Below are 15,099 nucleotides of genomic sequence, written 5' to 3' on the forward strand. Positions count from 1 at the left end.
GGTAATGGGTCCAAACTAAGGTCTTACACAAAGGTGCATTAATGCCAACTCCTCCACAAATAAAAAGTCTTTGCTCTAAGAACAAAACACTTTGCAAATGTTTTCTATCAATCCCCACAGGTACCTCATTCAGTTGTAAAAATGTGCTTCAGACAAAGTTTAAAACAACAAAAATCAGCTTCTTAAGCATCAACTGTCCAAACAATACTTGGGTTCCATTTTCTTGATTCATAATGTATCATCCAATCCACCCAAAAACTTCTAGGAAATAAAACAACAAAATAATCACTATAAAAACAACATTAAAAATTCTAGCCAAAAATGAACGTACACAAGGTTCAAAATGTGTTTTTTCTGTCCCTTGTCTAACTCAGGTTGAAATCCATTTCCTCTCCTCTCCTTTGTTGTCTTCTTTTATTAACTAATCATGATCTCTCCTAAACTTATTAATATTCTTCTGAGTATATTTCACCAGCTTTTTTAGGATATCCTTCCAGCTTAAAGTAACAAGCTGGAAATATAGTACAGTCTGTGGCAACTTAATTCACATGTATAAAATAGTGCAATCATGAAACGCAAATCAGGCATGTCAGCACAGTGTCTAGGCGAAAGCAGGCACCAATGAATGACAGCAGGATTAATGTGTCCCCCCACTACCACAGACAGATGTCTTACTTAGTTTCTGGCAGACATGTTTTTGAGTCTTGGAAGCTGGGACAAGGATGGAGGTTGTGGACTATATGTTGGGATTGAGAAAGAGGAGGAGAGAAAACCTATATATCACCCACTCCTGGGAACAGAGAAATGCCCTGACTAGCGTATATCATGGGGGAAAACAAAAAAGACTGAGAAAATTGGAGGAGGGGAATGTCACCTTCTGACATCTGACACTTGTCACCGTATTCTGACATAAGAACACGGTTCCTGGCCATGGTAAACTTGTGGAAACCAAGTGCTTTCCATTTATCATCTCATTCAACCACTCTGCAAAGTGAGTATTAATATGCCGATGTCATATCCCCAAAAACATGTGTTGCTCCTGCTGGTGGAGACAGTCCCTAAGGTTCGGCCCCACAGCACACAGCAGGGAGGAGACAAATGAAGAATCCATCTAGCAAGGCAAATAGGAACCAGCCAAGGCAACTTTTCCCAGGGAGGGGGAAAGGTGCTGAAAGCCACTGAGTCTGTAAAATAATTTTTACCTTATGGTAAAACATAGATCAACAAGACCAACAGAAGATACCAGCTACATCCCCCTTTTCCACATAATAAAATTGGGCATAGGGAGGAAAAGTAACTCAGTAAAGATTAATAAAAAAATGAATTAACAAAAATGAGATCCAAACTCAGGTCTTCTTAACAAGACCCCACACTTTTAGCCACTCTAATACACATTTTAAAACTAGAATTCTCAGACGGCGACAGGATTTGGATATAACCCATTCTTGTTTCACTGCTCGAAATATTTTTTTTCTAAAACTATAACATATGGGCATTTTCATGTAAAACACTCTATGAGAGAATTATAAACTCTTCTACGAGGACAAGCAGTACAGAAAGTGGTCTATGTTTGGAAATAGTCAACCCAAAATAAGAAATAAATTAATGTTCGAAAGGGTAGTAGGGTTGCTTGTCTCAGTCTGGGCAAAGCTTCAGTTTTCAAAAATCCATGAAGATTAAAATGAAACCTCAGAACAAGCCAACATTACTGATTGTGTGAAAGCTTAGAAAGCAAGGCTGATTAGGCAGAATTCCACTCTGCAGACTTTATATTCAGTGCGCAGTGGGCAAAAGGGAGGGTTCTTGTCTTGCTTTAGCAACTTTTTTGAAAAGGAAGACATTCAGTATCTACTTGACACCAAGGAAAATGCCTCCTTCGGAACACAGGACCTCTTCTTCTGTTTCACCAGATTAACAATGGCTTATTCTATTCTCAAGTGGTTTCCTGTTCTCATAATCCAGCCAAAGTTAATTAATGTCCAATTCCTTTTCACACTCGTAGCAAGTATCTCCATGCATTTACATATATTTATATTTATATTTATATTTATATTTATATTTATTTAATATATGCATTTAATATTTTATTATAGATTTTAATATATTTGATATATTTTAATATGTTTAATATATTTAATATACATGCATATATATGCATGCGTATATATATATATATATTTTTTTTTTTTTTCTAGGCAAATTCAGGCCTTCTTAGATCTGTAGTAAGGAGGATCCTAGGTAGAAAGCTATTTAGCAGGCCGTCAGGCCAGGCACCACAGCCTGACAAAGAAGCACCTCAGCTTAGCTCAAGAGTCAAACCTAAAAACAGGATAACCTCTTCTTGATGAGAAAAGCAGTCATGCCAAAAATAAGAAAAAGAATGTAAAGCAAAAAAAGTAAGATCAGCAATCCAAAATCACTTGCCACTTATTTGCCTAAACTAAGTTTCAAAGTTTCCTTCTTAAAAAAAAAAAAAAAAAAAAAAAAGGCTTTGCAGCATCTAAGAGATCCTGTGGCATCAGCAAACATGCTTCAAGCCTGTAGAAACAGGTCAGGTTCTTTTTTTTTTTTTTTTTTAAAGTTTATTTATTTTGAGAGAGAGAGAGAACACAAGCCAGGAGGGGCAGAGAGAGAAGGAAAAAGAGGGAACTCCAGGCAGGCTCTACACGGCCAGTGCAGAGCTCCATGCAGGGCTTGAACTCATGAGCAAGATCATTACTTCAGCTGAAATCGAATCAGACGCTTGACCAACTGAGTCACCCAAGGCACCCCGAAATAGGTCAGGTTCTTATCCAGCCCTGACACTTAGTCCTAGCTGTGTGTCCAGTTGAGCAAATTTAGTCTCTCTGGAGCCTTAGTTTGTCCAACTATAAAAGATGGAGTAGGGTCACAATGCTCAAATCACAGGGTGATTGTGACAGTTGCATGAGATCTCTCGCTTATATAAAACCAAAAGCTTCATAAATAAAGCCCAATTTCCTCTAAGCTCAACTTTGCCTAAGTCAGACTCTAGGAACACCACTGAAAATTTACTTGAGGGAGTCTAAGAACACCCAGGGGAAAAATTAAGATATCTGCACCAAAATACAGACCTTCTATTGTATTACAAATATTCACTTGTGGTTGAAGATGGAAACAAAATTAGTCTCTTTTTTCTATATGGGCTCCCAGAATACATCTCACCACTTATCATATCATACTTATCATATCACACTAAGTTTCTTTTTTGACTGCACATCTTTGGAGGCAAGCGGTTTATCTTTTAATTCTCTAATCCCATTAGAGTTGGTACATCCATAGTGTTTCAATAAGTATTTACTGAATGCATAGACAGATGGATAGATCCATAAATTATTGCCTTCCTGCCTGCCACAAGGCCATTTTGAGGATCAAACGAGATAAGGTATGTGGAAGTGCCTTTCAAAAGAGCTCAGTGAACTGGCTTGGCTTTCTCAGGCCACAGGAAGAAGGCTGCAAGTGTTTTTCAAGGCAGGAGAAAAGATGACTAATAACCTGGTGTTAAAGTAAGGATGTAAAACTTAAAATATAACCTTATTGCTCAGCAATGTACATTCTTAGCCATGTTCCTAAGTAATTAACAAAAGCAAAGTTATGAATTTGTCAGCCATGATTTTGTTCAGGAAAACAAATCATTCTAGATATTGGAAGTATTGAGGGAGTAAAGGTAGGGAAAGCTGCCGCTAGAATTCAGGAAATTAGGAAGTACAGAAATTGCAGAAAAGTACTGCCAATGACCTCAACTGCAAGGAAGGAAGGAAGGAAGGAAGGAAGTGGGGGGAAGGAAGGGAGGGGAGAAGGAAGGAAGGAAGAAAGAAGGGAAGGAGGGAGGGAAGGAGGGTGGGAGGAAGGAAGGAAGGAAGGAAGGAAGGAAGGAAGGAAGGAAGGGAGGAAGGGAGGATATAAAAGAAAAGAGTTATGTACACAAGCTTCTACTTCAGAGAGCAGGCCAGCACACTTTATGTATATAAATTCCCCCATATTTTTTAGCAAGCTGTTGCCTTTCAGATCCAAATTTACTCTTCCCTGCCTGCTCTATGAAAATGGATCTGGGCCCTTTAAACATTTTTCCTTCGTCTACTGACTAAATGTTAAGTTTTGTCAGTAGAGGGCACTGGAAAGATTACAGGAAGGAGCTTGCATCCTGGTGTGTGTTCTCTTGAAGATCCAGCACCTGGCTCCTGCAGCAGGAGCCACTTTTCTAGCACTACAAATATAGCTCCTAGAGTATAAATGGTTTCCCCAACTCCTGGCAGCCAGCTTCCCCTTTTACCCCCCAGGCAGTTTTGTAGCTGCGTACCTTCTGTGAGACACCTCCCCACGAACAGATTTCCCTGGCAGATTTCCAGCAAATTCCACCAGAAGAGCTCATAGCAACCTGTCAACTGTTCAGTGAGCCACGGCCTGGGCCTCTCCAGCAAGGTCTGGAGCTCAGCGCTGAAGGGGATGAATTCTTCCTTGGGCACTTGACCTCAGCCCTAGGGGTGGGAGCTGCTCCATATACCTGCTGGTCCTATATTATTTAGAGATCTACTTCTTACCAATGCTTCATTACACAATCCTCTGTCATAGCTAATAATTCTCTATATTAAACTTTCCCTGCTCAAATTGCTGTATGGTTTCTTTCCCTTTACTGAATCCAGACCAATTTATCCCTCAATACGTTTTAGTACATCAGTATGTAAAATAATTCTTTATCTGGGATGACTCACTTTCCTTAGCCACCTTGCTATATTCACTCATGCACTCATTTATTTATTCATTCATTCAACAAATATTTATGAAATACCTACTATGTAACAGGTACCAGGCTACAAAGTCTCACCTGCGAGGAGCTTACAAACCAAAGCAAGATAGGGACAAGCGTGAGAACAAGTATAACCAGTTCACTGAATCCTGTGAACCAAGTAGAGTACAAAGATGAAATGGTTTTCTTTGTTTCCAAATACTCTCCCCGGTTGTGTTATATCACTCTTTCCCCTCACATCTCAGGCAGATCTTGTAGCTTTCTGGTCACTTTTAGCTATTAAAATTCCATGTTTAAACTCTGACATAAATGTTCCCTCTTCTCCCCCAGGTCAGGCTACCTTCAGGAGCCCTGGGAGGCGTCTGCACCGCAGGGTTCCTGAGGGGAGGTCCAGCCCTAGTCAAGCTCTTTCAGGTCCCCTCTTTAGCTCCTGCCCCTGACGGTGCTCCCACAGCAGCTTCCGGCTGGAGTCCCACTGCCCAGCAGGCACTCCTTTTGCCCTGGATACCGGCTAGTTGCTTCAGGTCACACCACCATCTCTCTCCAGTTCTCCTTTGCCAGATCCCAATCCACTGCCTCAGCAGTATTCCATCTGAGGAATGGGATGCCACACTCCCATTCTTGCAGATGCCTCCAGCCCCTGAATTCAAGTCTCTTCGAGTTGCATCTTCACTTGGCTTAGGGAAAAAAAGAGAGCAAACATGGGAAAGGGTGGGAAAGAGCCACAGCATTTCCTGCCAGGCTGACCACCTGCGATTCTGAAAATGGACCCCTTCTAGCCTTCCAAGTCATTTGGCACCTAGAACGATGTGCCTGATGGCATCATTTCCGAGTCAGCTCTTCCTCAGAAGGCCCTGGAGTGGCTTTTAGACCCAATATTGGTAGCTCTCCGCACACTGTGAGAGACTTAGCATCACGTTCAACCCCCAAATGGACCCTATTGATAGTTTTAGACAGGGAGTCCCTCCCAGCCTCCTCCCCATACATAGGAAATTCCTATTAAAATACAGCATGATTAGCAGCACAATACTGATGCTCCATGGGTACCTAACCCAGGCTCGAGATGGTTTTTGCAGAGTAGGTAATATCTAAGTTGAGTCGTAAAGGACACGTTTATCTAAACACGAAGTATGGGGAGAAGGTACCCAAAAGAGAGGTGAGTTCACATGGAAGTTTGGAGGATACAGTGGCTTTTTCCAGGAATTGCAAGTTTTTCCTATAACTAATATTACCAGCATTTACAATGTGCCAGGCATTTTTCTGAGTGCTGGAGGTACAGCAGAAAGCAAAACACCACAAAAATCCTGACCTTCACAATGCTGACTACCCTGGTGGAAGGAAGGAGGCAAGACAGAGCAGAGAGGAAGCAGAGAGGCTTCAGGGAAAAAGGGGCCAGATACAAAGGGCCTTGAAGCCTAGCCAGGAAATGCTGGCTTATCCTAAGGGCATGGGAATACCACTGATTTTAAGCAGAGAACTGTGAAAGATTTATATCATGTCACTCTGTTTCAGAGTATATTTTCCTTTGTACTTTCCATAAAAATCCTCTCCATTCATTTTTTAAGGTTAGCACAATCCTGACAAAGGTGGCATACAAAAGAATCTCAACTACAAATATCGACACAAAAATCCTAATGACATTGGAGCAGTTAGTTAAAAATTAAGAAAAGAATAACGATAGGACTTCAGATTTCACATGACCAAAAATAAATTTCAAGTGGATCAAAGCTTTCAATATAAAAATAAAACTACAAAAACACTAGAAGAAAATACAGAAGGATATTTTATAATCTTAGAGGAGGAAGACACTTTTAAACATGATGCAAAATATTCAGATTTAAAAACTAATCAAAATTTTAAACATTTAAGAGGCAAAAGTTGGGGCACCTGGGTGGCTCAGTCGGTTAAGGATCCGACTTCAGCTCAGGTCATGATCTCGTGGTCCGTGAATTCGAACCCCGCGTGGGGCTCTGTGCTAACAGCTCAGAGCCTGGAGCCTGTTTCGGATTCTGTGTCTCCCTCTCTCTCTGACCCTCCCCCATTCATGCTCTCTCTCTGTCTCAAAAATAAATAAAGGTTAAAAACTATTTTAAAAAAAAGAAGCAAAGTTATCATACACAAAATGTGAAATCACAACTAGAAAAACATACACAATATATGTGACTTCAAAGAGGCAATACATATAAAGCCCTCACAAATCAACATAAAATAGTTTAATATCACATCCCAATAAAATAAGGGAAGAAGATACAAACAAATATTTCTTTGTAAAAAAAATTATATATCAATGTTGTGAAACATCTCTTTTAAAAATGTTTCACATTTAGGGGCGCCTGGGTGGCGCAGTCGGTTAAGCGTCCGACTTCAGCCAGGTCACGATCTCGCGGTCCGTGAGTTCGAGCCCCGCGTCAGGCTCTGGGCTGATGGCTCGGAGCCTGGAGCCTGTTTCCGATTCTGTGTCTCCCTCTCTCTCTGCCCCTCCCCCGTTCATGCTCTGTCTCTCTCTGTCCCAAAAATAAATAAAAAACGTTGAAAAAAAAAAATTTAAAAAAAAAAAAAAATGTTTCACATTTAAAAATAAAACCTTGGGGCACGTGGGTGGCTCAGTCGGTTGAACAGCCCACTTCAGCTCAGGTCATGATCTCACAGCTTATGAGTTCAAGCCAGGCATCGGGCTCTGTGCTGACAGCTCAGAACCTGGCACTTGCTTCAGATTCCATATATCCCTCTCTCTCTGCGCCTCCCCTGTTTGTTCTCTGTCTCTCTCTGTCTCTCAAAAATAAATAAATGTTTTAAAAAAATTTTTTTAATAAAATAAAATAAAAAATAAATAAATAAAACCTAAAGTTGCATTGCCATTTTTGTTTATGTTTTTTTTCCAGCTTTATCGAGATACGTGTTTCTCAGGCTTTTGGTTTCACTGTGTTGCTGAAGTTTAAGTGGAATCCTGATCTCTCCTAGAACTGTATTTGTTCATGGAGAGCTGCCTAAACTGTTGATCTTTGCTGGGGGACAGAAGCAGGGTTTTCTACTTCACCATCTTAGGACGTCCTGCATTGGCTTTTTTAGTAATCACATCCACAGCCTTGTATCATACCTTTTAATGCTTGTAATAAACCAGATGCCCTATAATTTTCTTCACAAATTAATACCAAACTGGGTTTTCTCCATTCTATCCTGGTATAATTGCCCTTTTGAAGCTAAATTCCAAGTTGTTATTTATATTACACTCAAATTTCAAAATGATCTTAACAGGTCTAAATTCTAGGCTGAAATGAACAATCATAATTTCCTATCTGTCATGCCAGCTCTCAATCCCAGGTTATATTTTTATCCCAAGTCATTTTTCTTAAAGATGAACATCCCAGGAACAAAGACAGAAAGCAGATGTAGTCAGGTCAAAGGAGAAAACCCCAGCACAATCCATGAACGGGACAGGGCTTCTGTGAAGGTGGGAGCTGCCCCAAAAGAGGCCCAAGCTTGGAAATGTCAAAAAAAGGTACACAAAGGGGAGGGGAGAGGCAATCGCCCACATGCCTGGTGACATTAACAGGTAATGCAGCCAGGTGGTTTATCCCATGCCATTTATGCCAAGCAGAATGAAGCAGAGGGATGGATGCTTGGAGGAAAGAGGCCATACAGTGCCTGGGGTAGCTGGGGAAACTCAGACGTAACATGGATTCTCACCATCAGATAACTGGATACTCGCATCCTACCAGCACCATGTCAACTGTCTCTCCATTACAGGCAATAGGGCATACAACAGGAAATCTCAACTATCCAGATGAGTACAAAAGCAATAATGTTCTAATATTTGTATGAAACTAACAGCAGGAAAAGGAGGTATTAAACTCAACAAACAGAACTAACACCCAAGGAAACAAAGTTAATGGAACCAACAGGTAGAAACATTAAAAGAAGTATTGGGAAAAGAACCAGTTAGATCTTGAAAACAATAAAAATAAAGAGCACAATAGGTGCAGCTGGGGAGCAGTTAATAAGCCAAGAAATTCAGAATACAGCACAATTTTTCAAGGGGATTAAAAATATGAAATGAAAGTCGGTGTCATTTCTGCTGCATTCTCTTGGTAAGAAATGAATCACAGGTTGGTTACCCAGCCCAGATTCAAGGTGGAAGGGACTACACAAAACTGGAAGGGATGACTCACAGGGAGCATCATTGTGACATTCACCCTCCATACACTCCATTATTCTGTTTATGCCTCTATTATCACTTGTCACATGATGTTATAATTTGTTTACTTGTCAGCCTCCTCACTAGACTATGAATGTCATGAGGGCAAGAACCAACTCACTCATCTTTCATAGCCACAGTGCCTGGCTCAAGTCCTAGCACATAGCAGGTTCTTACTAAAGGTTTGTGGAGGGGCACCTGCAAGGCTCAGTTGGTTGAGCGTCCGACTCTTGGTTTCGGCTCAGGTCGATCTCACAGTTTCGTGAGTTCGAGCCCTGCATCAGGCTCTGTGCTGGCAGAAGCCTGCTTGGGATTCTCTGTCTCTCCCTCTCTCTCTGCCCTTTCCCCATTTGCACTGTCTCTCTCTGTCTCTCAAAATAAATAAATAAGTTTTAAAAATAAAAAATGAAAATAAAGGTTTGTGGAACTCAATTATTCCTGTCACAATCATCCAGAGTATACAGGGTCAGAGCATCTGGCTCTAAAGATAGTTCTGGACCATGTGGGCTGTAGCTCTAAAAAAAGTAAATTAAATCAATTATTTTCAACGTAAAGATAACCTCCAGAAGAAATGAAGCAGGACAGGTAAGTTCCAAGACATTACAGGGAAAGGAGACAAGGAAAACATAATCAATTCAACAAAAGCCTTTTAGATACCTTACTTAGAAATCTACAAATAGATATAACATAATTAATAATATGGCAGATCTGAATAAAATAACCATCAGACTTGAACTAAAGATACAAAAAGAAAATTTTGCAGTCAATAATTTGTAAGCAAACACACATCACATTTATAAAAACCATGTATCAGGCCACAAAGAAAACCTGAAATTATTCAAAACGCAAACATCATGCAGATCATATTGTAACATAATTTAAAATTCACAAAACAAAACAATTGATAGTCACTTCCTCCCAACCCCTCAATGTGAATGTGAACTCAAAAAATGTCTGGGTAAAAGAAAAAAAAAAGGAAATTATAAACCTAAGTATAACACTAACCATAAAAGAAATATAAAAGATAATCAAATGTCTCCTTCCTGAAATTGTATCAGGTCCATTTGATTTTGTAGGTGAGTTCTATCAAGCTTTCAAGGTTAAATTTTCCAAGTTACACAGGGCACCTGGGGGGCTCAGCTGGTTAAGCGCTGGACTTCAGCTTAGGCCATGATCTCATGGTTTGTAGGTTCAAGCTCTGTGTCAGGCTCTGTGCTGACAGCTCAGAGCCTGGAACCTGCTTCAGATTCTGTATCTCCCTCTCTCTACGCCTCCCCCACTCTCTCTCTCTCTCACTCTCAAAAATAAACATTAAGGGCGTCTGAGAGGTTGGCGGGCAGGCATCATGGATCAGGTAATGCAGTTCGTTGAGCTGAGTCGGAAATTTGTGAAGGACTCAATTCACCTGGTCAAAAGGTGCACTAAACCTGATAGGAAAGAATTCCAGAAGATTGCCATGGCAACAGCAATAGGATTTGCTATAATGGGATTCATTGGCTTTTTTGTGAAATTGATCCATATCCCTATTAATAACATCATTGTTGGTGGCTGAATACCCTTTTAGAAGGGTTTTTCATCTTGGGGATTGGTGAATAAGTGAGGATTTGAGAAGCTCATGGAGTAAAAATCTGTCTATATGCTTTGTATTTTTCTTTCTTTTTGTGTCTTCCAAAATGTTTTGTATTTGTAAATTAAAATAATTTCAAAATAAAAAATAAATAAACATTAAAAAAAAATTTTTTTAACTTCTAAGTTACATAAACAAGCCCAGATCACAGAAAAAGGTTTAAAATATTTTAATTAAGGGCACCTGTTGGGTGGCTCAGTTGGTTGAGCATCCAACTCTTGATTCTGGCTCAGGTAGTGATCAGAGGGTCATGGGATCAAGCCCCACATCAGGCTCCGCCCTGAGTATGGAGCCTGCTTATGATTCTCTCTCTCTCTCTCCCTCTGCCCTTCTCCCCCACTCACATACTCTTTCTCTCTAAAATAAATTTTTTTTAATTTAAGATTTTTAATTAACACTATGAAGTTAACATAATATTGATATCAAAACCAGAAAAAGAATACACAAGGAAAAAAATATATAGGCCTATCTATCTCATGTATGAACATATATGAAAAATGTTTACATAGGAGAATATTTAAATAATGAAAAAATATTATTGATTCCAGGAATTCAATGTTAGATTACATTTTTTTAAATCTTATATACTGAATTACATTAACAGATCAAAGAAGAAAACACACAAATATTTCAATAGATGATAGAAAAGTTGGTGATAAAAGTTAATATCCAATGCATTAAAAAAAATCAGCAAGCTAGAACAGAAGGAAACATCAAAACTCAAAGCAAAAATTATACTTAGTGGCAAAAATTAGAATCTTTCCCATTCAAATCAGGTACAATTCAAGGATGCCTGTTATCACTGCTACTATTTAAAACTATAGTAGAGGACCTTGCCAATTCAGTAAGTAATGTAAAAGAAAAAAGCTCTATAGGTATTATAAATATGTAACAGGAAAAACCTTGAGAATTAATTGACCGAAAGCTGCAACAAGGTAGCTGAATACAAGATCAATATACAAAAATTAACAGCTCTACTATAAACCAATAATAATGAATTGGGAAAAAAAGAAATATCCCATATACAATAGCAATGAAAACTATTATCACTATAAACAGGAAATATATAATATCTCCATAAAGAAACCTCTAAAAATTTACTGAATTTATTGCATAAAAGCAGTCCTTAACATATCTCCCCAAATTAATTTACAAATTCAAAGAAATCTCAATTAAAATCCCCAAGCAAATTCTATAAAGAAAAACATCTTTCTTTCTTTCTTTTCTTTCTTTCTTTCTTTGTTTCTTTCTTTCTTTATTAGGATAAAAAATGTTTGGGGTGCGTGGGTGGCTCAGTTGGTTAAGCGTCTGATTCTTGATTTCAGCTCAGGTCATTATCTCACAGTTCACGAGTTCAAGCCCCACATCAGGCCCTGCGCTGACAGCAAGGAGCATGCTTGGGATTTTCTCTCTTTCTCTCTCTCTCTGTCCCTCCTGCACTCTCTCTTTTTCTCTCTCAGAAGAAATAAATAAACTTTATTTATAAAAAAAAAACAAAAAAAGAAAGAAAGAAAGAAAGAAAGAAAGAAAGAAAGAAAGAAAGAAAATGTCCTAGACAATCTTGAAAAAGAGCACTGAAAGGGTATTTGCCATACTAATTGTCAAATATATATTATAAAGCTTTCAGTAAAATTTTTAAAGGGGGCATTGGAGCAGAAATAGACAAATAAATAGTACAAAAAGAGAAAAACCCTAAACGTACCTACACATATAATAGGGATTTGGTGTATGATTGTATTGGTGTGGTATATTGAATCATTGGATAAAAAATGAAGTATGTAATAAATAATTTTTAGAACAAATGACTACCAATTTGGAAGAAAGTAATTAGATTTCCTGCCATTCACAAAAATAAATTCCACATGGATTAAAGATTTTAAGTTAAAAAACATGAAAAAGAAGAAAATTTAGAATGTGTTGATAATCTTAAATTCAAAAAGACTCTTTTAAACAAAATTCTTAGATAAATACTAAAATTTGGAATGAAGTAAGTCAGAGAAAGCCAAATACCATGTGATCTCACTTTTACATGGAAACTGAACAGAAAAAAAGTTCATAATACAGAGAACAGATTGGTTGTTGCCAGAGATAGGGGTTGGGGAGTGAGTGAAATGGGTGAAGGGTGTCAAAAGGTACAAACTTCCAGTTATAAAATGAATAAATTATGGGAATGTAATGTGCAACATGGTGACTATAATTAATACTACTGTATTGCATGTTTGAAAGTTGCTGGGTAGCAATAGCACTGCTAGGAATTTATCCAAGGGATACAGGAGTACTGATGCATAGGGCACTTGTACCCCAATGTTTATAGCAGCACTCTCAACAATAGCCAAATTATGGAAAGAGCCTAAATGTCCATCAACTGATGAATGGATAAAGAAATTGTGGTTTATATACACAATGGAGTACAATGTGGCAATGAGAAAGAATGAAATATGGCCTTTTGTAGCAACATGGATGGAACTGGAGAGTGTGATGCTAAGTGAAATAAGCCATACAGAGAAAGACAGACACCATATGGTTTCACTCTTATGTGGATCCTGAGAAACGTAACAGAAACCCATGGGGGAGGGGAAGGAAAAAAAAAAAAGAGGTTAGAGTGGGAGAGAGCCAAAGCATAAGAGACTCTTAAAAACTGAGAACAAACTGAGGGTTGATGGGGGGTGGGAGGGAGGGGAGGGTGGGTGATGGGTATTGAGGAGGGCACCTTTTGGGATGAGCACTGGGTGTCGTATGGAAACCAATTTGACAATAAATTTCATATATTAAAAAAATAAATAAATAAATAAAGTAAAAAAAAAAGAAAGAAAGTTGCTGGGTAAATTTTAAAAGTCCTTATCACAAAAAAAAAAAAGATTTTTGTAACTATGTATGGTGACAGATGGTACATTTATTGTGATTATCATTTCATAGTATATACAAAGATCACATCATTATGTTGTACACCTGAAACTCATACAATGTTACATATCAATTATACTGAAATAAAAAATAAAAATTGGAAAGTAAAATATTAATAAATTTAACTACATAAAAACTTTACATTTCTATGCCACAAAAACACCATAATTAAGTTTAAACAGAAACTGATTATAGAAACTACTTACAACGTTTATAAAAAAAGAGTAATATCCAGAATATACTAAGGATTTCTACAGATAAATAAAAGGAATGACCTAACAGGAAAATGATAAATGAACTGACCATTCACAGAAGTAGAGCAACAAATGAGAAATAGCCATATGAAAATGCACTGAATTTCACTAGTAATCAGGAAAATGCAGATTAAATAACAATGAGAATCCATTTGAGGCCCGTCTGTCTGATTAGCAAAATCCGAAAAGTTTTATAATATTGAATGTTGGAGAGGATGGGGCAAACTCGCCACTCTAGTGAGATTACAGACTGTTGGTGAGGCCATTTTGCAGAACGCACTGACACTTGAGATGAGCTTATCCTTTGATCCAGCAATCCCATTACTCAAGACCCACACCAGAGAAGCACTGGCACGTGTCCACAAGATGGCAGGAATAAAGAGAATCATCAGAGCTCTGTTTGTGGTAGAGGAAACAACAGGCATGATTCCCCTATTGCCTCCCCTAGGAGAAGCAAAAGGGGGAAATAAAGGGGAGGGGAGGGGAAGAGAGGAGAAGGAAAAGGAGGAAGGAGAAAGGGAGGGACGGGTTTTTTCTTTAATATGAGCTTGACTTAAGAGCACAAAGCAATTTTCAGAACATGTACGGTGTGATAGCATATTTGTAAAAGCAAAAACTATGTATTTCTATATATCCGTATATTACATAAATGCATTTTTTAAAGAGCCATAAAGAAGACCTGCCACACATAATGGAATATTATTCAACCATGAGAAAGAAAGAAATCCTACCACGTGCTACAATTGAGAACATTATGCTAAATGAAATAAGCTAGACCAAAAAAGACAAATACTGTGTGATGTCACTTACATGTGGAATCTGAAAAATGGTTGCCAGGGGCTAGGGGGATAGAGTAAATAGGAAACGGTTAGTAAAAGGGTACAAACTTTCAACTATAAGACATAGGATCTGAGCATCAAATGTAAAACATGGTGACTATAGTTGAAAACACTGTATTGTATAATTGAAATTTGCTACCAGAGAACTTAAATGTTGTACCAAAAAAAAAAAAAATTAAAAAAAAAAGAGAATAACTCTCACTCTGTGATTCAAAGTTATTTTATGTTGGGTTGATGTACCACCTAAAATCACCTCCCACACCAGTGAAACATGTCCTTTAGTAAAGAAATTCTGAGGTAAAATAGATCAAGAGGTGGATGGATGGATAAAGAAATCAATAAACAACTAAACAGCACGTCAAACTGGTAACAGTCATCACCTCTGGGAGATGATCAGGAGTAATTTTAGCTTTATCTGCCGAAATACATACATATATAATGAGAATATCTTCTTCTATAGTTTGTGAAAATTTTTTTTTTTTTTTTTTTTTTTAAATTTTTTTTTTTCAACGTTT

At 38.1% G+C, this 15,099-nt stretch overlaps 1 protein-coding gene and 1 long non-coding RNA gene across 2 annotated transcripts in view; one reads left to right on the forward strand and one right to left on the reverse strand.

Moving 5' to 3' along the window:
- LOC131511745 (uncharacterized) overlaps nt 1-15,099 on the reverse strand; it is a 129,322-nt gene that overhangs the window by 77,114 nt on the left and 37,109 nt on the right. The gene's annotated exons all lie outside the window — the stretch shown is intronic.
- Nucleotides 10,282-10,597, forward strand: LOC131511741 (protein transport protein Sec61 subunit gamma-like). The gene has a single exon (XM_058729744.1). It carries the CDS (start codon nt 10,306-10,308, stop codon nt 10,510-10,512), a length of 207 nt encoding a protein of 68 aa, XP_058585727.1. The 5' UTR covers nt 10,282-10,305; the 3' UTR covers nt 10,513-10,597.

The sequence above is a fragment of the Neofelis nebulosa genome, chromosome 5, assembly GCF_028018385.1.
Source record: "Neofelis nebulosa isolate mNeoNeb1 chromosome 5, mNeoNeb1.pri, whole genome shotgun sequence".
Classification (NCBI taxonomy): Eukaryota; Metazoa; Chordata; class Mammalia; order Carnivora; family Felidae; genus Neofelis; species Neofelis nebulosa.

Bases quoted from the DNA above. Each gene is read 5' to 3' on its own strand.
- LOC131511741 (XM_058729744.1), top strand. From the start codon at position 10,306: ATGGATCAGGTAATGCAGTTCGTTGAGCTGAGTCGGAAATTTGTGAAG.